This window comes from Scardinius erythrophthalmus, assembly GCF_964197995.2.
Source record: "Scardinius erythrophthalmus genome assembly, chromosome: 10".
In the NCBI taxonomy this organism is placed as follows: domain Eukaryota; kingdom Metazoa; phylum Chordata; class Actinopteri; order Cypriniformes; family Leuciscidae; genus Scardinius; species Scardinius erythrophthalmus.
The window spans coordinates 11955232-11978628 of NC_138230.1; the positions used below are offsets into that span (position 1 = coordinate 11955232).

At 37.8% G+C, this 23397-nt stretch overlaps 3 protein-coding genes across 4 annotated transcripts; all 3 read right to left on the reverse strand.

Annotated features, from left to right (window-relative positions):
• Window positions 1-2818: 2818 nt before the first annotated feature.
• Window positions 2819-11255, reverse strand: LOC308697328 (uncharacterized protein; the record flags this gene model as incomplete). The annotated part of the gene is made up of 16 exons (XM_081376509.1): window positions 2819-2958; window positions 3113-3255; window positions 3410-3484; window positions 3571-3696; window positions 3800-3961; window positions 4199-4355; window positions 4843-4925; window positions 5021-5506; window positions 7333-7426; window positions 8408-8556; window positions 8695-8769; window positions 9162-9287; window positions 9601-9762; window positions 10006-10162; window positions 10500-10582; window positions 10719-11255. 16 exons carry the CDS (start codon window positions 11253-11255, stop codon window positions 2832-2834), a joined length of 2742 nt encoding a protein of 913 aa, XP_081232635.1. The 3' UTR covers window positions 2819-2831.
• Window positions 11256-14666: 3411 nt separating this feature from the next.
• Window positions 14667-16900, reverse strand: LOC308697653 (keratin, type I cytoskeletal 50 kDa-like). Of its 2 annotated transcripts, XM_081377038.1 has the most exons (8): window positions 16604-16837; window positions 16338-16567; window positions 16048-16130; window positions 15813-15969; window positions 15564-15725; window positions 15347-15472; window positions 15045-15265; window positions 14667-14873 (listed from the first exon to the last, which is right to left on the reverse strand). In XM_081377038.1, the coding sequence occupies exons 1-8, from the start codon at window positions 16797-16799 to the stop codon at window positions 14726-14728; spliced, it is 1323 nt and encodes a 440-aa protein (XP_081233164.1). In that variant the 5' UTR covers window positions 16800-16837; the 3' UTR covers window positions 14667-14725. The 2 variants fall into 2 exon arrangements, with proteins under 2 accessions (XP_081233164.1, XP_081233163.1); XM_081377037.1 differs by having other exon boundaries at window positions 16338-16900.
• Window positions 16901-19224: 2324 nt separating this feature from the next.
• Window positions 19225-20870, reverse strand: LOC308697654 (keratin, type I cytoskeletal 13-like; the record flags this gene model as incomplete). The annotated part of the gene is made up of 6 exons (XM_081377039.1): window positions 19225-19449; window positions 19531-19656; window positions 19748-19909; window positions 19999-20155; window positions 20233-20315; window positions 20520-20870. The coding sequence occupies 6 exons, from the start codon at window positions 20868-20870 to the stop codon at window positions 19225-19227; spliced, it is 1104 nt and encodes a 367-aa protein (XP_081233165.1).
• Between the last annotated feature and the right edge of the window lie 2527 nt (window positions 20871-23397).

A 23397-nucleotide genomic window follows, 5' to 3' on the forward strand; every position in this document is an offset into this window, starting at 1 on the left:
AGACCTACACTGTAAAAATGAATACGCTATATCTAATCAATAAAATTGTGGCAACAGATTACAAGCAATATTAAATTTAACAAATTAGAATTGAGTAATAATTAATCAAATTAATTCCTTAAAAGTTAACCATTTAAAATGAGTAAAATTGACAAAACATTTTTTTTATTGTTTTTTTTTTATTGCCAACATTGAAGACACCTGATGTTAACAAGCAGAATCACTGAAGGAGAAAACCATAATTTTAAGTCACCATTATGGTGATCAGTGTTTGTTTTAGTTGGGCTCTTGACCCTTAAATCATTACTTTACATTTTGTTTGGCTGCTGTACCTGAGTTATAACAGCCAGATGAACAAAGAGAAAAGGTGATCTGATGGTGTTGGTTATGTTTTAACATAATCATTATTTCACAATCATTTGACCTGAATCTCTGAACTCATATAGAGCCCGATTTACTTGGGAACCTAATTTACCAATTTAGGTTTACTTTATTAATTATACCAGCACTGTTCTTGCACAGTATAATATTTTGAACTTTTACAATCTAATCCAAAGATTTTTTAAATGTGTCTCATATACAATATATATATTTAGTTTTTAGACACACAGACATCAATAATCAGCCTGTGAATCTCAACAATGATGACAATTATAAAGCATGTTGCAGTGCATTCTGGGTGCCACCAATCAAAACTCATTCATGGCTCCCATCATACATTGCTGCATGAATAAATAATGAGCTTATGATCAGAGGTGATCTGTTTGTCACCATTGCTGAGATTCATACGCTAATTCTTGATGTCTGTGTGTGCCTACATGACCATTATTTTAAATTGATTTGATCATGGATTTCATTGAAAAGGCTACAAATATTATGCTGTTCAAGGACAGAGCTGCTATAATTAATAAAGTAAACCTAACTCAGAATTTGGGCTCTATATGAGTTCAGTGATTCAGGTTAAATGATTGTGAAATAATGATTATGTTAAAACATAACCAACACCATCAGATCACCTTTTCTCGTTGTTCATCTGGCTGTTATAACTCAGGTACAGCAGCCAAACAATATCTAAAGTTAATGATTTAAGGGTCAAGAGCCCAACTAAAACAAACACTGATCACCATAATGGTGATTTTAAATTATGGTTTTCTCCTTCAGTGATTCTGCTTGTTAACATCAGGTATCTTCAATGTTGGCAATAAAAAAAAAATGTTTGTACATTTTACTCATTTTAAATGGTTAACTTTTAAGGAATTAATTTGATTAATTATTACTCAATTCTAATTTGTTAAATTTAATTAATAATATTGACTGTAATCTGTTGCCACACTTTTATTGATTAGATATAGCGTATTCATTTTTACAGTGTACCCAGCACTGAAGTTGGTTTTTAATCCAAAAGTTACCATTAAAATGTTTAATACGGAATTATGGTGATGTTTGATTTCTAAAATAGGTAAAATATTTCTAAGATAATTTCTTCTGTAGGATGCCGAAATCTTGACATATTTTTTACACCCAGGATTCTCAGGTCAGCCACCAGAGGTCTCTGTCACCTCATCATCGACACATCTGCTCAGATTCCGAGAATCCTCCGAACAACCTTGTAAGTAATCAAACCAGCATTTCTGTAGTTTATCTAGCCTAGCCTATTCATGTCTTAATACACACCTGTATATTCAACTCATTTTAATTGGGTTCTCCACTCGTGGGTTATGATTTAAAACAGGCCTGTTCTGTTTGCTGTCTGCTTCATTTTTTTTAACAATAAACTAGTGTATTACTGTGTTCAGATGCCACTTGATGTCAGCTTTATGTAAAACGTGGGTCCTAAAGCAAAACCTATAATTTTGGTGTTCTTTTTTTTTTCTCTTTTTTTTCTCTTCTTTTTTTTTTTTTTTTTTTTTTTTTTTTTTTTTGGCTTTACAGATTTAACTCTGTACATGGATTATAGTCACATTACACGTTGAGACCAGAAATGTTAAAGACTGTTAATGTCTCCTTGACAGGTTTGCTGGTGAAGATCAAGGATAAAAGTAAAAAGTAACCTAAAAACTGAAAGAGCCCTGAACCTTATTAGACACTGGGGAGCGCCACCTGCTGTCTGTGCACTGTAGGTCTTTTTTGTTTTGTTTTTGTTTTTTGCATAAAAAAAAAAATAATTGATTGGATTGTTAGAAGCCTAATGTCATTTCAGAATGAAATGAAGGTATGACAAGTGTAAGAATTATGTAGAACCAGGAAATGCTGTTGCTGTTTGCAGATATATTACAATAACACACTAAATATATTTTATAATTAATGAGACACTTTTATCACACTCTTAAAGATAAAGGCTCCTAATGTTTTTTTCATTTTTTTTTCATGTAAGAACCATTTTGGTTCATCAAAGAACATTTCAGTGAACAGTTTGTTGAACCATTGTTTTTTTTACACAGTGAAGATCATATTAATAATCTAAAGAATCCCTTTTCCACTATAAAGAACCTCTTGTACACTGTAAAGTTGTATGTTAAAGGTTCTTCATGATGCCAATGAAGAACCTTTATTTTTAAAAGTGCGCTTATTTAAATGCCTTTATTTATTATACCCTCCATCTAATATTATTCATAAATAAATGTATCCCACTTTAAAGAGGTGAATTCTACAGCAGAATACACATCTTTAGATATATAGATAGGAATGCATATTTTCTGCAAATACGTCATTTCATAATTAAATAAGTTAATTGAATGAAGTCATTTTCATCATTTTATTTAAATTTAAAATTGCCCAAAACGCCGTTTTATTTGGTTTCCAGTTTTGTGCATACAGCAAACAAACGTGCATTACAGAACTCTGCGACTGTCAGACATGGTTGAAGACGTGGAGCTGGAAACCACTTTTCCATCTACAACCTCTTCCACAACTGTGATGACTTTAGTCCTCGAGGTGGAACTGGAGGTTGTTTTGACACTGTAGAAAAAAAGAAAACAAAAGAAAAAGAGTAACAGGACCTTCATTTTTTAGCTCAGAATATAATAATAGTCATTTTTAAGATACTTAATTTTTAATGTTTTGGAGCTGACCATCAGAAAATTAGGTAAAAGAAATCAGCAGATAAACTCACGTGGCTTCTCCGTCCAGCAGTCTCCTGTACTCTGCGATCTCCATCTCCAGTCTGGTCTTGATGTCCAGAAGCATCTGGTACTCGTGACGCTGGCGCTCCAGATCGGCCCGGAGCTGCACGATATTCTCTTCCAGGATGGTGACCTAGAAGCACAAAAAACGAGTGGTTTCGTTCCTTTTCAGATCTTACATTCTTAAGATGTGCTGAATAATGTTTTTTTGTGTTCAACAGAGAACAGAAAGTCAGGTTCGCAGTGACACGAGGGTGAGTAAATTGTGATTTTTTTGTACTACTCACCTGATGTTGGTAGCTTGACAACTTCATGGAATAACGATTCTTTGTTTCAGACAATGTGGCCTCCAAAGATGCTTTCTAAATCGATGGTAACATGCACATTCAGAATAAAGAAAAACTAAAATACTAATATAAAGAGTCTTTAGTGATTGTGTATCACTAACCATGGCTGATATGGACTGGAATTCGATTTCCAATGACTGCAATCTGGATTTGACCACATTGACTTCAGAGCGAGTTGTTTTCAAGTCTGTGGTGCTGGTGACAACTTCTTGTTTCAGAGTTTCTGTCTAAAATACAAATAGAGGGACGTTATATGTGTTGAATTGCTGTCTCACACCATTCTGTCATGAAAAGCACGTTAAAAGATCTGTGTCCCTCGCTGAATCTCACCTTTGTCTTGAACCAGTGCTCAAGATCTCTTTGGTTCTTCGCGGTGACCGATTCGTAGTGCTCACGGATTTCTGCCAGGATCTTGGTGAGATCTTCCTGTGGAGCCGCATCAACCTCGACGTGAACCTGTCCGCTCATGTGTGTGCGTGCGGCCAAGAGATCCTAAGAATATGTATGAATCCATATTCATGTCAGTTCAAGTAACCTCACTGATAAATATTGACTTATTTAACAACACTTACACGTATTTTTCACAAATCTGTTCTCACATATACCTGGCATATAGTATTAGAGTATAGATTCAGAGTTGAACTGTAATTGACAAATTATTTTAGTTTTGCTAGTATAACTTATTCTAACACTACTTTCTCTAAACTACCACACAGAAGCATTATATACCTCCTCGTGATTCTTCTTCAAAAAGACTAGCTCCTCCTTCAGCCCTTCGATCTGCATGGTGAGGTCTTTTCTGCTGATGTTGAAGTCATCAAGCACCCTCCTCAGCCCGACAATGTCTGCTTCCACAGACTGACGCATGACATGCTCGGTTTCATATCTGTCATGCAGCAACATTTTCTTTAGAAACACTCACACTGGACATTAGACAATTTACTGCAAGAAGCCCACCTCCAAACTGAGGTAAAACTCATTTTATACATTCTCACTGTAAAAATGATATCATTAATAAGTTATGACAACATTAGTTTTTTACATTGCTTTAACTCATCAAAATAAGTTAAGCAATTTTCAACATCCGACAACTTAAACATCCAAGTTGATTGTACTCTAAAAGTTAAGGCAGCAACTGCTTTTCTTTTCTTTCTTTTTTTTACAGTTTTAAAACCTTGTTGTAATTCCTATTAATTATTTCAGTGAAAAAACATTTAACAATTTAAACAATATTTTGTAATTGATATGGTGAGAATTTCATAAGATAAAACATTTGGGGTAAAAATGCTATCTGATGAGTAGAAATAATGAGATTTTCTGTTGTGATATGACTTGAGATGCAAACTTGAGTTGAATCTGCTTAAAAGACTCACTTCATTCTGAAATCATTCATGGCCAGGCCAGAGTTGTCAATGCTGAGATGGACTCCACCCTTCAAATGAATGGCTGCCTTGATCTGGACATATACATATATATCATAATATAAACATATGATTTACTTTTTGCTCCATATTTAGAATATAGCGTGTAACCCTGAAAACCCTAACGTACCTTAGCCTGAAGGTCCTGTATGGTGACATAGTAGGCGCTGTAATCACGAGCAATAGGAGAGGTTTTACCATCAAGGAACTGACGGATCTTCAGCTCCAGATCAGCGTTGGCCTTCTCCAGTGAGCGAACCTTGACCAGGTAAGCGGCCAGACGGTCATTGAGGGTCTGCATGGTGTGTTTCTCATTGCCGATGAAGCTGCTGTCTGCAGATGCTGACGCGCTGAAACCTCCTACAGAAAAAGAGGATTTGGAGATCCGGACCCCTGATCCTCCTGCGCCGCCGTACACGCTGCCAGACCTCACGGTGCTCATCCGGCTGCTTCCTCCACTCGAAGTGGATACACGCATGGATGAGCCACTGGAGGACTTGTAGCTGCTGCGGGTAGAGTAGGTGGAAGCCATGTTGACCGAGAGTTTCTGTCTGCGTCTGTCTGACAGGTCAGTAGATGAAGAAAGGAGAACTCTGGCTTCTTTTATAGAGTGAATCTGAATACAAACACAATACCTGGAATTCCATGCATGTCATCTCAGGACGTTTTTTGGAACATTTCCAGCTACCTTAAAGGTCACACCTAAGGTTAATTGTAGGACAAAGAACACTGATACATGTATTTGTGTAAATCATTTTAAAACTTGTTTTTAGACTTAAAATGTTTATATTTCTTGTGGGGTTTTCTTTCTGTAAGCATGCATAAAAACCTTTAAAAACAAAATTCTTTGTTATATGCTTTAAAAACATCAGGATCAGATATAAAGTTAGCACTTTTATTCAGCAAGGTTGCATTTTTTTGATCAAAAGTGAAAACAAAGACATTTATAATGATACAATAAAATTCTATTTCAATTAAATGCTGTTCTTTTGAACTTTCTATTCATCAGACTCCTGAAAAAAATGATCATGGTTTGATATCATGGTTGAAACAACTGTTTTTAACATTGATAGTAATCAGAAATGTTTCTTGAGCCGCAAATCAGCATATTAGAATGATTTCTGAAGGGTCATGTGACACTGAAGACTGGAGTAATGATGCTGAAAATTCAGTTTCGATCGCAGAAATAAATGAGTTTAAAATATATTCACATAGAAAAAAGACTAGTATTTATTTTATTTTATTTTTTACAAATAATTGCAGCCTTGGCGAGCCTCAGAGACTTCTTTAAAAACATTATAAAGTCTTATATATACTTTAAACAACCCTTAAAATCTTACACAAGTAAATGTATCTTGTTTAATTTTTTTTAGATATATTTACTTGAACCAAGCCAAAAATACTGTAATATCCATATTACAATATCCTAATATATGCATATATTTTTTTTCTTAGATAGTGTCATTTTGCAGTTTTCTTTTCTATACATCATTTTCTTGGTTATTTAGCTGTTGTTTCAAAGGCTGCCAAAGTCCTGTGTAGAAAATCCAGTAGCACAGCAATCATCATGAAAAGAGATGTTTTAAACATGTTTAAAGACCTCAACAGTTGTACCATGAAAATGAATTCAGCTTACTGACCGAACCACGTTTTTTTTTAGGGCTGGGCTGGGCTGGGCTGGCATTTCTGCGGATGATGTGTTTGACATTTGTGGCTTCTTTTATGCAAAGCAGCATTATCATGGAAAGGTGAGGTTTATGAGAAGCAAGTTCATCAGAATTATAACCAGATATGTTTCCACTTGTCGTTTTAGCAGCAATTGAAACATCTTTAATTCCAGTTTGACCTTTTAGTTTCTTTACAACATAGCAGGAGAGATTAGTGAAGATTGTGCAATGCTAACTTCTTTATCGTGCACTGACCCAACACTAACCCTATACTAACTTATCATCTTTTCTTATGAATGTTTACTCTCACTTCCATTATTTGATCACATTCATATGAAGTCTGTTGCTAAACCAGCCTATCAAGTGTTGCAACTTTTTTACATAGTTGCATTTCTGAGGTTTTGCATACCTAGTTAAAGGTTTTAAAGGTTTCTAAGATTTTGAGTAATGATATGAGAAATAGTTATCACCTGTATTTATTTGAGGATGTGATTGAATTGTATTGGATATGTTTAATTGTGTGCATTTGTAATACCCTCTTTGCATTTGTTTTGTTCACTTTAACTTAAGATGAACATTTCAAAATTGCACCCCTATACATTAGATGACAGAAGAACCACACACATTTTGTCCATGATATGTTTTTATTGTTGTAAATGCTCACTGACTACCACCACATGACAGTTTGATATGTAGGAGCTACAGGTGTATTCTCCAACTGACATGACTCTGGTGTGCTTTACTTAACAAGTGATGTTGAAGAGGAAGAAATCACCTTCCCGCCATCAACCACCTCTTCCACAACAGTGATCACTGCTGTTTTAGTGGTAGAAATGGAGCTGGAGGAGGAGTTGGCTAAGATTGCGAAGCTGTTGGGAGACAAAAATACGCAACCAGTTAAATCTGAAATGCCCAATTTGTACCACCTATCCAGGGCCGTATTAAGACAGTGTGGTGCCCCTGGGCACTATACCTAAAAGGCACTGGCAACGCTGTAACGTTAGTTTTTTTCAACACACGGACAGTATGATCATCAGTGATGCACGCGATTACATTTAGAAAAAGACAAGATTTGTTTCCAAATGCACCAAGCAAAGATCCTTTCAATTTTATAAACTCATAAACCTAGCCAATATAATCACAATGAACACATCCAAAATAAAATCTTTCACACATATATAACAACTACAAAACCACTCAATTGACATCTGTCCATTTTGAAATTAGATTCATTTTTTGTAGCCGGTAAAAAAAAAATTCACATTTGCGCATACTTGTTGTGGACCAGCTTAACTCAGATTGAGGGAGGGGGGGGAGTGATAGTGGTCATGTAATCTTTATTTATAATTTATTATTATTATTAAATTAGTGTTCATAAACGAGTTATGTATGGTCTTTCAAGAATTTCAAGTTAATAATATAACAATTTATGAAAAATATTTTTAAAGCTTTTGTCATGTGGTGCCCCCCTAGTGGTTGTGAATGGTTGGTGCCCCTGGGCACTGGCCCAAGTGCCCTTATGGATAATCCGGCTCTGCACCTATCTATCTATCTATCTATCTATCTATCTATCTATCTATCTATCTATCTATCTATCTATCTATCTATCTATCTATCTATCTATCTATCTATCTATCTATCTATCTATCTATCTATCTATCTATCTATCTATCTATCTATCTATCTATCTATCTATCTATCTATCAATGTAGAGTATCTATCTGTCTATGTACGTAGTGTATCTATCTATCTATTGCAGGAAAAGAATGTGTGTTTTTCAGTCTGCATGTATGCAAGAATAGCAGAGCATGTTCTTGTAGATGTCTATATAAACATGGTCTGTGATTTACCTGCCGCTGGCCTCTGCATCCAGCAGTCTCCTGTACTCTGCGATCTCCATCTCCAGTCTGGTCTTGATGTCCAGAAGCATCTGGTACTCCTGACGCTGGCGCTCCAGATCAGCCCGGAGCTGCACCAGTTGGCCCTCCATTCCACCCACCTACAAGCCCGGCGGGAGAAGACAGAACTTTTAACCCCAACACAGGTCATTTTAAAGCCTTATTAATGAGCTGGCTACAGTAAGAGTAATGTGTGTAAGATTTATGAGATTCTTAGTCTTACTCTTAGGAGCTCTTACCTGTGCCTGGTAGCCGTATAGCTGCTGGGAATAGCGATTCTCAGTCTCACTCAGAGTGCTTTCCATAGATGATTTCTGGGAGGTAGGGATAATGAGAAAAACATGTTAGCAATGACCAAATTGTAAATTTCTTTAAACTTTGATAACCAGAAAGTGTACAAATACTTTCTGTCTTACTTTTGAATTGTTTTATATACATTTTTATTATGTTGAAATAATTTGCTTAGTGCTTAGCTAAATACCATGAAGTTATTAAGCTACACCCTAGCAACCATTTAGAGCACCCTAGCAACAAGTTCCATAGACTTCCACTGAAAGAGGTCAAAGGGATATCTTTGGATATATAAGTGTCATAGAAACATGAGTGTGGGCTCATTTGATTCGGGGCAGTCAACAGTCAATCACGAATGACTAATGTGTCTAAATAGTTTTTGGGCCCACTGTACATTTCTTGAACACATACTCACCGTGGAAATGAGGGACTGAAGCTCAATCTCCAGTGACTGTACTGTGCTCTTCACTGTGTTGACCTCAGTTTTCGATGTCTGCAAGGTCTCTGTGCTTGCTACAACCTCTTGTTTCATGGTCTCAGACTGCAAAATAAGTATTTTTTTTTTATATTATTATTATTTAATGCATGTATAAACCCAATATTGAGGTAGTTGTGCTTGTGTTTATGGCACATACATACAACTCACCATAATAAGTCTTTTTCTTTTTTTGTGCAAGATCTGATCAGTTATCAAAATTTAGTTTTAACCTCACTATTGATGTTTTGCTTTCCTTTCATCAACTATTATTTGGACCAACTTTGTTATTTTATTTCCAACATTTTTGAGCTGGGCCCATGACTTGGGTGTTGTTGTATTTCTCATATACAGAGTCAAGAACTGGACTTAACCAAACCTTCTGCTGGAACCAGCCTTCAAGCTCTCTCTGGCTCTTGGCTACGACGGTCTCGTAGTGCTCACGCATCTCAGCTAGAATTTTGGTGAGGTCTTCCTGTGGTGCGGCATCAACTTCCACGTTGATCTGTCCACTCATCTGGTCACGTGAGGTCAAGAGGTCCTGAAGATACATTATTTATCATTTTCAGATGTCCATTTCAAAATATCTTCCCATCATCACCTGTTTATTCTTGTCTTTAAAAGTCATGGTATGGAAATATGTGGAAACAGTGACATCTTGAGCTTAAGGCTATAAAGCACCTGTGTGATCTGACCCCCTGTCTAAAACGTTTCACTGGAACAGACTTGTGTTTTGCTCTGCTCCATTATGAACAGCCTAAAGTGTTTTGAAATGATTTACTACCTCCTCGTGATTCTTCTTCATGTAGACCAGCTCCTCTTTGAGCCCATCGATCTGCAGATTGAGGTCTTTATTGTTCATGTTGATCTCGCTAAGAACACTCTTTAACCCCGCGATGTCGGCCTCCACAGACTGACGCATTGCCAGCTCGTTCTCATATCTGTCAAATAAAAGGAAACATTATTAAAAGAACATTATTTTATCAACATCAAGATTTTACATAAAAATCCATAGTTTACTGCTATACTAGTTCATACTATACTAGTTCAAAATAGTTTACTAGTTCATTTTAAATGGTATTTTAATGTGACAAATAGATTATTCAACTATTTTAAAATGTGTGTAGCTTTTGTCACAGAGATGAACATACGAATTACCCAAAAGCAGATTTACAAATGACTTGCACTGCAGTTATTTGTTGTTGTTTTTCTATGTGCATTTTACACAGCATACATTCTATACGATTTATTTGTTTAATAAAAAATAAATATAATTACTTCATTCTGAAATCATCTGCAGCCAAGCTAGCATTGTCAATGCTGAGGTGGACTGTGTTCTTTTCCTGCATGGCACTCAAGATCTGAGAACAAAAGCCAAGAAAAGTAAAACATTTTTTGATTTTGTTTTGATTGCATGTTGTATAGGGAGTTAAGATGATTAGGTTATGCCATTTTCTTATAGCAGTAACCGCAAAGAATCTACCTAGCTAGACTTACTTTAGCCTGGAGGTCACTGGTAGTAGCCTCAAAGGCTGAGTAGTTACGAGCACTGCCAGAAGGAGAGATTCTGCTCTCAAGGAATTGGCGTATCTTCAACTCAAAGTCAGCATTGGCCTTTTCAAGGGAGCGGACCTTCTCTAGGTAAGTAGCCAGACGATCGTTAAGATTCTGCAACGTGAACTTCTCATTGCCAATGATGCTGTCATCTGCTCCTCCAGAGACACTGAATCCTCCTCCTGCTGCAGCACCAAATCCCCCACCGAATCCTCCACCAGCACCAAATCCCCCACCGAATCCTCCACCAGCACCTCCTGCAGCACCAAACCCGCCTCCAAATCCACTTCCTGACCCTGCTGCGGACATGGAACGAGAGACACTGGAGATCCGGACCCCTGAACCCCCTGCACCCCCGTACACGCTGCCAGCCCTCATGGCGCTGATGCGGCCACCTCCACCACCTGAACCGGAGAATCGTGAGGAGCCCATTGAGGACCTGCTGGAAACAAAGCTGCTGCTGGAGAAGGTGGTAGCCATGTGGACGGTGGTTTGTGGTCTTACTCTGCTCTGCCTGGAGAGTGAGTACAGTGGAGAAACTCTGGGTCCTTTTATGTGCTGGTGAAGCTCGCAAGGAAAGACTTGGTAGCCTTTTTTCCATCAAAAACTTGCTGACACAGGAATTCTGTCAGCTTAAATCATCTTAAAGTGAAAAGTGATGCTAAAATAAAATTTGTTGATTGATAATCCCCTCAAGTAAGTGAGATAGACGCTTACATTTCCCCTTTAAACTTTCTCAGATGAGACCACTTAACATGTTCAGACATTTGTAGACATTTTTCACTGCTGATTTGTGATCCTGTACCACAAAACAGTCACAAGGGGCTTTTTTTAAATTGAGATTTATACATTATCTAAAAGCTGGATAGGACAATATTTGGCCAAAATCTGGAATCTGAGGGTGCAAAAAATCTAAACATTGAAAAAATTGCCTTTAAAGTTGTCCATTTATGTTTGTGATTGTGCTGCATCCACTCACAAAAATATGTATTTTTATATATTTACAGTAGGACATTTGCAAAATATCTTCATGGAACATGATCATTACTTAAAATATCCTAATGATTTTTACATCAGTTCACCCAAAAATGAAAATTCTGTCATCATTTACTCACCCTCAAGTTCTTCCAAACCGGTATGAGTTATTCTGCTGAACACAAAAGAAGATTTTTGAAGAATGTCGGTAACTAAACAGTTGGTGGGCCCCATTGACTGCAGAGTTTAGAAAAAAATGCTATGAAAGTCACCGGGGCCCATCAACTCTTTGGTTACCGACATTCTTCAAAATTTCTTATTTTGTGTTCAGCAGAAGAAAGAAACTCGAACAGGTTTGGAACAACTTGAGGATGAGTGAATGATGACAGAATCCCAACCATCCCTTTAAAGGCTGTTAACTAACCCAATAAAATTATACTCTCATTTAAAATTGTACTGCTTGTGAAGTTGTTACTTTAAAATCTGAGCCACAAAAAGCTCACTGCAGAATTTGAACACCAGCTGCATCATACAAGTGATGTAACCATGTTAGAAGAAGCGATTTCAGAGCCATGCTTATCTCATTGACAATTATGTAACAGTTTTACTATATATGGGCACTAAGAGGTAAAAGTGAACTGTTTGAACCTTCTCATGTTTGAGCATGTAGCAGGATGTTTCCCACCACATTTTTAACATATCAAATTCCTCCCTTAGGCTGTTGAGCTCAGGGCAGAACTCTGCATAAAAAGAGATTCATGATAAATTTTGTCCCTACAGAGGACAAGCAGTTTGGAGAATGGATTATTTAATATAATAAAAATATCTGAATAAACATTTGATTGATGAGTTTTAAGTTTTAAAACTCCAAATCAGATTGTCAGTAATTATAATACTATAAATTATTATCCTATTCTTATTTACACCATTTTGTTGTTTATTAATAAAAACAGAAAATGTTACCCAGTTTTAGATGTTAGAATTCAGCATGCTTGACCTGCAGAAGTTTACAGTAGTATTTGACATCTCCCTATTTTGCTTATATTCAAAAAGTCACACAAAAAAACCCTGAAAGAAAACAAATGAATTCTCCATTGTATACCCAACGATGTTCATTGTCAAAATGCTATAGTAAAAAGTTTAAAATTGTATGTATGATGAGTGTATGTATGATGATTAAAATGATGATTAAAATTGATGTAATTCAATGTTTTAAACAATGGTAGCCTACTAGTCTTATTTTTTCATAAGTCACCAATGGAAAATGTATTACAATGAATAATTGTTCATCAATTTTGTCGTTAATTCACCTTAAAGCAACATGTTGTCGATGCCACCTTTCTTAAAAAGGAAAATGCAAGGTTCTATAAATTTTAGAAGATGAATCTCAGTCGTATAAAAACTTAAATCTAACGGTGTTAAAAGAAAAGGTATGTCCTCTGATGCAAACGAGTCACCTTAACAAGAAATTCGGTTATTTGAATCCCAGGAATTTTTGTATTAAATATTAAGTAAAATATTAACAATATTTAGTACAATTTCTTGGAAATGTAAACTTGATCAGATGTAGCCTACAAACAATGTTTGTTTGTCAGCGTCGATTGCGTGCTCAACCACAAGAGCGCGCGCGCGTGACAAGAATGGCGCGGTTTTCTGAAAGAGAGTCAGAGAATCAGAGGTGAGACACTTTACTTTACTCACAACCACACATTATATAACGTTTATGACCAGATGTGGAATATCATAACATTAATAATACGTTATAATCTATAATTGAACACCAGTATACCTAGAGTAGGCTAGGCCTACTAGAAATGTGTCACTAAGTTAAAATGACTTGGTAACAACAACAATTCAATAATAAAAAATCCGTCAAAAGACAGTGGTTTCAGATAACGTGTGTAGAGATATTCTACATTTGGCTGAGTTTGACGACTGCTGCGGATAAAACAAGATTCAGAATCTTATGCTAAAGACGATGGTCTCATCCACATTGACGTAGCTACAAAAATAATCATTATCAATAATAATAATAAATACTTAGGCTACTGTAGTTGAAGTCATCTTTCCAGAACATTTACCTTACAATTGGATTTGCAATTTTACAAGGATGTGTAGAAATGTGTCTGCATTATTACATTCACAGTACTTAAATGTTTACGTTAAGTAGGCGTACTGACAGGGGCTTATTTATTTACAATGGTGGTCCTAGCTCTTTTGGTGCCATAAACGAGATAACATATTTGGATCCATCTGTCAACTTTGTGTTACAACCTCACCCTTTACCCATGGCATAATAAATTGTGAATGACCCAATAGCATAAGACTGGTCAAAACTGGTTGATTGATCTCCTCAAGTAAGTAAGATAGACGCTTGCATTCCCTCTCTAAACTTTTTTCAGATGAGAGATCTGTACATGTTCAGACGTGTGGACTTTTTTCCACAGCTGGTTTTACTATCATTTGTCATGTTTTTGACTTAACATACTCAGTGATGCATAAATGCGTTCATATTGTTGAGGGCGTGCCAGAGAGAGATTTATTTAGTTATTTTAGGACTGGTCATATATGTAAAACAGTTTGCTTATATTAGTAAATGGATATATTTAGGCCTATTAAAAGATAATGTCCTTGTCCTTTGCAGCAAAGTGAACTTTAGCCTGATTTATTGTATGCAATTTAATGCATCGGCAGATTATTGATGTTTAAATATTTGTATTGGTAATTGAGAACAGCCATGCAATCAGGTCTTTGAGTTAGTTGTTATTTCTTTTTTCTAATTCTAATGTTTTATACCACAACTAGGCTAATACTAGCTGATCTGTTTTTTTTTTTATGCATTTTGCCTACATTTTCACATTGACTCAATATGGCATCAAAACAAAAGTAAAGAAAATCAGACAAACACAAGAAATTCTCAGTTAGACCACTTTATTGGAATTTTTTAAAATCACTCTGTGGTAGATTGTTGCTGCTCAAGAGCTCTTTAGAGACTTGGTCTCGCTGGTAGCCTGGGAAGATGAGCTGACCACTTTGCCGTCCACCACCTCTTCCACAATGGTTACCACTTTGCGTGTAGTTGTGCTTGAGCTTGAGCTTGAGCTTGTGCTTGTGCTTGAGAGGCTGCAGAGGTAGAAACACATACAATTACATTACTGAAATGCTAGGCAGATATTTCTATCCCACTTTAATTTTGTTTGTTGAAATAAGTCACCACTGCTCACTGAAAAATGTTGATACTACTGTTTATTCTAAACGCAGTTCTTTAGAGATTTTGTGTTGTAGATGTCTCACCCAGTAGCCTCTCCATCCAGCAGTCTTCTGTACTCTGCAATCTCCATCTCCAGTCTGGTCTTGATGTCCAGAAGCATCTTATACTCTTGACCTTGGCGCTCCAGATCGGCGCGAAGTTGCACCAGTTGCTGTTCCATGCTGGTCACCTGGAACTGGTAGCCGGATAACATGGAGCCGTAGCGGGCCTGCGTTTCTGCCAAAGTGCCTTCCAATGACGATTTCTGTTGGGGGGTAAATTAATCATTCAGTGTTCTGGACAATGTGATGATGGAACTTTAAAGGATTAATTTCTCCTTGCTTACCATACTGAGTTGAGACTGCAACTCAATTTCAAGACTCTGGAGTGTGCGTTTAACCTCTGTGATTTCAGATCGGGATGTTGTAAGGGTTTCTGTGCTAACAGCAACTTCCTTGTTAAGGGCTTCGCTCTATGAAAGACAATCCATAGCAAAGCAGTCAGGTAAGTCTGTTGGTTTTGATTATAATGCTGCCCTTTCTTTAAAAACATCAGATTTTTACCTTGGTCTGGAACCAAGCCTCAAGATCCTTGCGATTCTTGTTAGCAACAGCCTCATAATGCTCACGGATTTCAGCCATGATCTTTGTCAGGTCTTCCTGTGGTGCTGCGTCAACCTCAACATTGACCTGTCCGCTCATCTGGGCACGTGCTGCCAAGAGTTCCTAAAGATGCGATATCAAACCACTGAGCATGTTTCATTTAGAAGAATCAATTATTTATCAAAGAGTGTGAACCAATCACCAACTTACCTCCTCATGGTTCTTCTTGAGGAAGATCAGCTCTTCTCTCAGCCCCTCAATCTGCATCTCCAGATCAGATCTGGCCATTGTCAGCTCATCCAGCACCCTTCTCAGCCCAGCAATATCTGCCTCTACAGACTGCCTCATGCTCAGCTCATTCTCATATCTGCACAAAAAAACTAACTGATATAAATGCTTTTTACCTTTTATAGATGTTGGAAGTGCTGTTTGTTTATTCACTTACTTGACTCTGAAGTCATCTGCTGCCAGCTTGGCATTGTCAATGCTCAAGTAGATGCCTCCGTTTAGACCAGTAGCATGCTGAATCTTCAAGCAAAAAAAAAAGAAAAAGAAAAAAAGTCCAATTTAGATATCTCTTGAAGTTACCTACCTGAGAAATATGGTATTTTCCCCCATGCATTCTGAATACATGCTTTGCAAATGAGGAAACATGGGATATTGAAATTGGATAGTTTTTATCTGGGTCTGTTAATGATTGACTTGAATTAGTTGTTCTGTAGTTATGTCACTTACCTTGGCCTGAAGGTCACTGATAGTAGCGTAATAGGCACTGTAGTCACGAGCAGAGGGGGACGTCTTGCTCTCCAGGAACTGGCGGATCTTCAGCTCAAACTCAGCATTAGCCTTCTCAAGGGTGCGCACCTTCTCCAGGTAGGTGGCCAGACGGTCATTGAGGTTTTGCATGGTGGCTTTCTCATTTGCAGACACATCAACGGCATCAGCCAGGTTGAAACCAGCACCACCTCCAAAACCAGCACCACCTCCAAAGCCAGCACCACCTCCAAAGCCAGCACCTCCAGCAGAGAAGGAACGAGAAGCAGAGGCACTGGAGATACGGACACCGGTTCCTCCTGCTCCCCCATACACACTACCGGCACGCATTGCTGAGACACGACCAGCTCCGCCACCAAAGCCAGAGAAGTGAGAAGATCCTCCTGAGGACGTGTAGCTGCGGGTGGATGAAGAAGACATCATTTTGAAGGAGGCTTGCTGTTGTTCTCTACTCTGGAGAATGAGCGAGTCTGGAGAATGAGCGAGCGGATGAGTGAGGAGAAGACGACCCTTGCTCCCTTTATGTGGACAAATGGGGGAGGGACTAGATGGATGGATTTGCCTATAAGGTGGGGGAGCGTGAAACTATTTGCCCATTCCCTGAGGTAGCAGGCGTGGCTGAAGACAGCTTGCATGGTATGATAATATATAACAGTTTCACTTAAATTCCTTAAAGTTTGACTCAAGCATGAAATCATGGATTTACTGAAATGGGGGGTTTTCTTCTTTTTTGTGTTTTGTTAAATGAACTAATTTCTTTCTATATGAAACTTTTGATGTCTGCACAGAATATTGACCCTATTAGTCCAATAAGTAAAATAGGAAAATATATTTAGATGTTTTCAAGAAACAATAGCCAAATGATCATAAAACCCCACATTATATGTAGTTGGCCTGTTGTTAAACAAAAATTAATTAAAATGTTTACTCAAAGATATTTTTTTGTTTTGTGGGACACAGGCATTTTATTTCTTGATTCGTTGTTATATTATTCTTGGCTGTACATTGGTATCTATCATTTATTTATTCCAGTGGTTTATAATAGGCCAAATTGAAAATGATTGTGGGGTAAAAGTTTTATTTGTTTTATTTATTCCAGCGGTTTATTTATTTGTTTTCCACTGCAGTAATTGTTTGGTGTCATTTGACACATTTACACATGTTCTAAGGTGAAATTATATATATATATAATTTCACAAAAGGTAGATTCAAAACATTTTTTTTACAGATATACATTACATTTAAATATAAATTTAGATCTACATTTAAACAACAAATTTGTTTAATGTCCTTACTATTGCATCAAAATCAGCTAGATTAAAACCAAATGATTAAAACCAGGTTTAGCTTGTCTGAAGTGTGTTTTGGGTGACTTGATATTAACCAGATTTGTGAGGAGTTGGAATGTTTTCATTTCAAATGGCAAATTGAAAGTTTTAATGTTGTATGTAACATTTAAAAGTTGTGTAGAGCAACTTTTAAATGTTTGGAATGAGGAGTGAATGTAATACCATAAAGCTAAACACAGCTCGTTTCTAATATACAGTAGGACTAGTTTCATAAAAAAAAATAATAATAATAATTATATATATTCCTATTTCTAATATAGAGCTAATTCTGAAGTGGTGATTATTAAGATTTTGAGTTCTGAGTGACACTGTACAGAGTTAACCCCACTTTACACCTTTTGACCAACAGGAGGCAATGTCCAGAAACTATGCGGGGCCCCTCCCATCATTCAGTATGTAGTCATGCAACAAAAGGGACTTTATTGCACTGCAATTGCTGCAGGAAAAGTCACCTAGAGCAGTGTTTCCCAACCTCATTTCTGGAGGCACATTGTTGAATCAGATATGTTTACCTGGGGTTTGCTCCTTTGCTCAAGGCCACAGGTGATGACCCTTTGGGGTTTGACTCTGCAACCTTTACCAGCTTATGTCAATTCAGTGGTATTGCTGACTGGGCCGTTCTTAAGGCGGTGCTACCAGTGCGATACGATACCCTGCAGTGAACAGACCGAGTGGAATGGACCATGCTTGGTCAAAACTGGTTGATTGATAATCTCCTCAAGTAAGTAAAATAGACACTTGCATTCCCTCTCTAAACTTTTTTCAGATGAGAGCTCTGTACATGTTCAGACATGTGTGGACTTTTTTGAATTCAAATTGTTGAGGGCGTGCCAGAGAGAGATTTATTTAGTTATTTTTAAGGGCCGGTCATATATGTGAAACATTTTGTTATATTTGTAAATGGAAATATTTATTAAAAGATAATGTCCTTGTCCTTTGAGAACAGCCATGTAATCAGGTCTTTGAGTTAGTTAATTCTTTTTTCTAATTCTAAAGTTTTATACCACACCTAGGCTAATACTAGCTGATCTGTTTTTGTTTTTTATTTAAATGCATTTGCCTACATTTTCACATTGACTCAATATGGCATCAAAACAAAACTAAAGAAAATCAGACAAACACAAGAAATTCTCAGTTAGACCACTTTATTGGATTTTTCTTTAAATCACTCTGTGGTAGATTGTTGCTGCTCAAGAGCTCTTTTGAGATGTGGTCTGGCTGGTTGCCTGGGAAGATGAGCTGACCACTTTGCCGTCCACCACCTCTTCCACAATGGTTACCACTTTGCGTGTAGTTGTGCTTGAGCTTGAGCTTGAGCTTGTGCTTGAGAGGCTGCAGAGGTAGAAACATATACAATTACATTACTGAAATGCTAGGCGGATATTTCCATCCCACTTTAATTTTGTTTGTTGAAATAAGTCACCACTGCTCACTGAAAAATGTTGATACTACTGTTTATTCTAAACGCAGTTCTTTGGAGATTTTGTGTTGTAGATGTCTCACCTAACAGCCTCTCCATCCAGCAGTCTTCTGTACTCTGCAATCTCCATCTCCAGTCTGGTCTTGATGTCCAGAAGCATCTTATACTCTTGACCTTGGCGCTCCAGATCGGCACGAAGTTGCACCAGTTGCTGTTCCATGCTGGTCACCTGGAACTGGTAGCCGGATAACATGGAGCCGTAGCGGGCCTGCGTTTCTGCCAAAGTGCCTTCCAATGACGATTTCTGTTGGGGGGTAAATTAATCATTCAGTGTTCTGCACAATGTGATGACGGAACTTTAAAGGATTAATTTCTCCTTGCTTACCATACTGAGTTGAGACTGCAACTCGATTTCAAGACTCTGGAGTGTGCGTTTAACCTCTGTGATTTCAGATCGGGATGTTGTAAGGGTTTCTGTGCTAACAGCAACTTCCTTGTTAAGGGCTTCACTCTATGAAAGACAATCCATAGCAAAGCAGTCAGGTAAGTCTATTGGTTTTGATTATAATGCTGCCCTTTCTTTAAAAACATCAGATTTTTACCTTGGTCTGGAACCAAGCCTCAAGATCCTTGCGATTCTTGTTAGCAACAGCCTCATAATGCTCACGGATTTCAGCCATGATCTTTGTCAGGTCTTCCTGTGGTGCTGCGTCAACCTCAACATTGACCTGTCCGCTCATCTGGGCACGTGCTGCCAAGAGTTCCTAAAGATGTAAGAAGAAACCACTGAGTATTTGCTTCGTTTAGAGGAATCACATATTTATCAAAGAGTGTGAACCAATGACCAGCTTACCTCCTCATGGTTCTTCTTGAGGAAGATCAGCTCTTCTCTCAGCCCCTCAATCTGCATCTCCAGATCAGATCTGGCCATTGTCAGCTCATCCAGCACCCTTCTCAGCCCAGCAATATCTGCCTCTACAGACTGCCTCATGCTCAGCTCATTCTCATATCTGCACAAAAAAGTAACTAATATAAATGCTTTTGATCTTTTATAGATGTTGGAAGTGCTGTTTGTTTATTCACTTACTTGACTCTGAAGTCATCTGCTGCCAGCTTGGCATTGTCAATGCTCAAGTAGATGCCTCCGTTTAGACCAGTAGCATGCTGAATCTTCAAGCGGAAAAATTAGTAAATAAAGTCAAATTTAGATATATCTTTAGGTTACCTACTTGAGAAATATGGTATTTTTCCCCATGCATTCTGAATATATGCTTTGCAAATGAGGAAACATGGGATATTGAAATTGGATAGTTTTTATCTAAAGGTAGGTTAATGATTGACTTGAATTAGTTGTTCTGTAGTTATGTCACTTACCTTGGCCTGAAGGTCACTGATAGTAGCGTAATAGGCACTGTAGTCCCGAGAAGCGGGGGACGTCTTGCTCTCCAGGAACTGGCGGATCTTTAGCTCAAACTCAGCATTAGCCTTCTCAAGGGTGCGCACCTTCTCCAGGTAGGTGGCCAGACGGTCATTGAGGTTTTGCATGGTGGCTTTCTCATTTGCAGACACATCAACAGCATCAGCCAGGTTGAAACCAGCACCTCCTCCAAAACCAGCACCACCTCCAAAGCCAGCACCTCCAGCAGAGAAGGAACGAGAAGCAGAGGCACTGGAGATACGGACGCCGGTTCCTCCTGCTCCCCCATACACACTACCGGCACGCATTGCTGAGACACGACCAGCTCCGCCACCAAAGCCAGAGAAGTGAGAAGATCCTCCTGAGGACGTGTAGCTGCGGGTGGATGAAGAAGACATCATTTTGAAGGAGGCTTGCTGTTGTTCTCTACTCTGGAGAATGAGCGAGCGGATGAGTGAGGAGAAGACGACCCTTGCTCCCTTTATGCGGACAGATGAGGGAGGGACTAGATGGATGGATTGCCTAAGGTGGGGGAGCGTGAAACTATTTGCCCATTCCCTGAGGTAGCAGGCGTGGCTGAAGACAGGTTTGCATGGTATGTTAACATATGTGACCCTGGTTCACAAACCCAGTCACATGTCGCATAGGTATATTTGTGGCAATAGCCAACAATACATTGTATGGTTCAAAATTATCGATTTTTCTTTTCCGCCAAAAATCATTAGGCTATTAAGTAAAGATCATGTTCCATGAAGATATTTTGCAAATTTCCTACCATAAATATATAAAACATTTATTTTTGTGAGTGAATGCAGCACATTCGCGAACATAAATGGACAATTTTAAAGGCGATTTTTTTGCACTCTCAGATTCCAGATTTTCAAATAGTTGTTTCTCGGCCAAATATTATCCTATCCTAACAAACCATATATCAATGGAAAGCTTATTTATTCGGCTTTCAGGTGATGTATAAATCTGACTGTCCCATGTGACTGGTTTTGTGGTCCAGGGTCACATATAACAGTTTCACTCAAGAATTCCTTAAATTTTGACTCAAGCATGAAATCATTGATTGACTGAAACATTTTTTTGTTCTTTTTTGTGTGTGTTTTGTTACATTAACTAATTTCTTTTGTTTTTTGAAATTGAAAGTTTTAATGTTGTATATAACAAAGATGTGTAGGGCAGCTTTTAAATGTTTGCAATGTGGAGTACATAAAGCTAAACACAGCTCGTTTCAAATATACAGTAGGACTAGTTTCATTCTAAAAAAAATATATATATATAAATTCCTATTATAGTAGAACTTATTCTGAAGTGTTTATTATTAGATTTTGAGTTCTGAGTGACACTGTACAGAGTTAACCCCACTTTACACCTTTTGACCAACAGGAGGCAATGTCCAGAAACCATGCGGGGGCCCCTCCCATCATTCAGTATGTAGTCATGCAACAAAAGGGACTTTATTGCACTGCAATTGCTGCAGGAAAAGTCACCTATAGCAGTTTTTCCCAACCTCATTTCTGGAGGCACATTGTTGAATCAGATATGTTTACCTGGGGTTTGCTCCTTTGCTCAAGGCCACAGGGGATGACCCTTTGGGGTTTGACTCTGCAATCTTTACCAGCTCATCGTCCCCTTGGAATTATAAGGTTCTATCTGACATTTTTGTCAAAATGTAGTTATTCACATATTTTTATTCTGTGACCACTTCTTTACATTATGTAATGTTGTTTTTTAAGTTCTGTACATTTTGGAACTTTTTTTTAGAAAATAAAAAGGTTCTTTCTACACAGTCGAATGGAATGCAAAAACTTTAAAGCTCAATATCTCAAAACCAGTCGGAATGCAGATAGAACCTTATAATTCCAAGGTGCCGTTATGTCAATTCAGTGGTATTGCTGACAGGGCCGTTCTTAAGGCGGTGCAACCAGTGCGACCACACCATGCCCCGCACTTGAGGGGGCCCTGCAGTGAACGGACCGAGTGGAATGGACCATGCTTAGGACTAGTGTTGTTTTTGGCAGCCTGTTTTAATTTTAGTTTTAGTCTAGTCTTTGTGTCAGGCTGTCATTTTAGTTTTTATTAGTTTTAGTCACATTCATACTCTTTTTAGTCTAGTCTAGTTTTAGTCGACGAAAACTGATGACATTTTAGTCTAGTTTTAGTCAACGAAAACTGATGACATTTTAGTCTAGTTTTAGTCGACGAAAACTGATGACATTTTAGTCTAGTTTTAGTCAATGAAAATTGTATTTTAGTCTCTTTTTAGTAATGTGATTCTATTTAACCCAGTCAATATAGAATTTCAAACAAGGCTATCTTATTATAGGCTATTTAGTAGGCCTATAATTAGGGCTGTGACGGTGGCAGGTTTTTTTTTACCACCATGGACCAACTACCGGCGGTGGTTGGGGGGTTATTTAAAAAAAAACTCGTTTTATATTTCCACACAAAGTCGCGTGATATACACTCTGCGCTTTGAGAGGGATGTGGGACGCAGGAAAACACGAAGATATCGATCTCCATCGATCTCTTTATGATATCTTTGTGTTTTCTACTTGATGTAAATTGGTTTGAAGAGCGAATTTTATCCTCCACAAGGGCGAAATATTTAGGCTATGTTTGAGATTGCGCTGCCAGAGAAAGTGAAACTAAAAATCACCCGCGCGTGTGAAACGCGCTTTACAACTAAACTTGACGCGCCCTATGTCTATATAACAAGCACAAACTGTGTTGAAAAGAATTTGACATGCAAGTACAAATGTAGGCCATCTGTCCTACAGCGTTTTTCTACTTTACCACAGTAAAGAATACGAATATAATAGGCCTAAT

Excerpts from the sequence above, each read along its gene's own strand:
- LOC308697653 (XM_081377037.1), bottom strand. The coding sequence starts at position 16,799 with ATGATGTCTTCTTCATCCACCCGCAGCTACACGTCCTCAGGAGGATCT. Across the intron at positions 15,970-16,047 it reads GCAGATGACTTCAGAGTCAA|ATATGAGAATGAGCTGAGCA; the intron begins GTAAGTGAATAA and ends TTTTTTGTGCAG. Across the intron at positions 14,874-15,044 it reads CTGGATGGAGAGGCTACTGG|CCTCTCAAGCACAAGCACAA; the intron begins GTGAGACATCTA and ends CTACCTCTGCAG.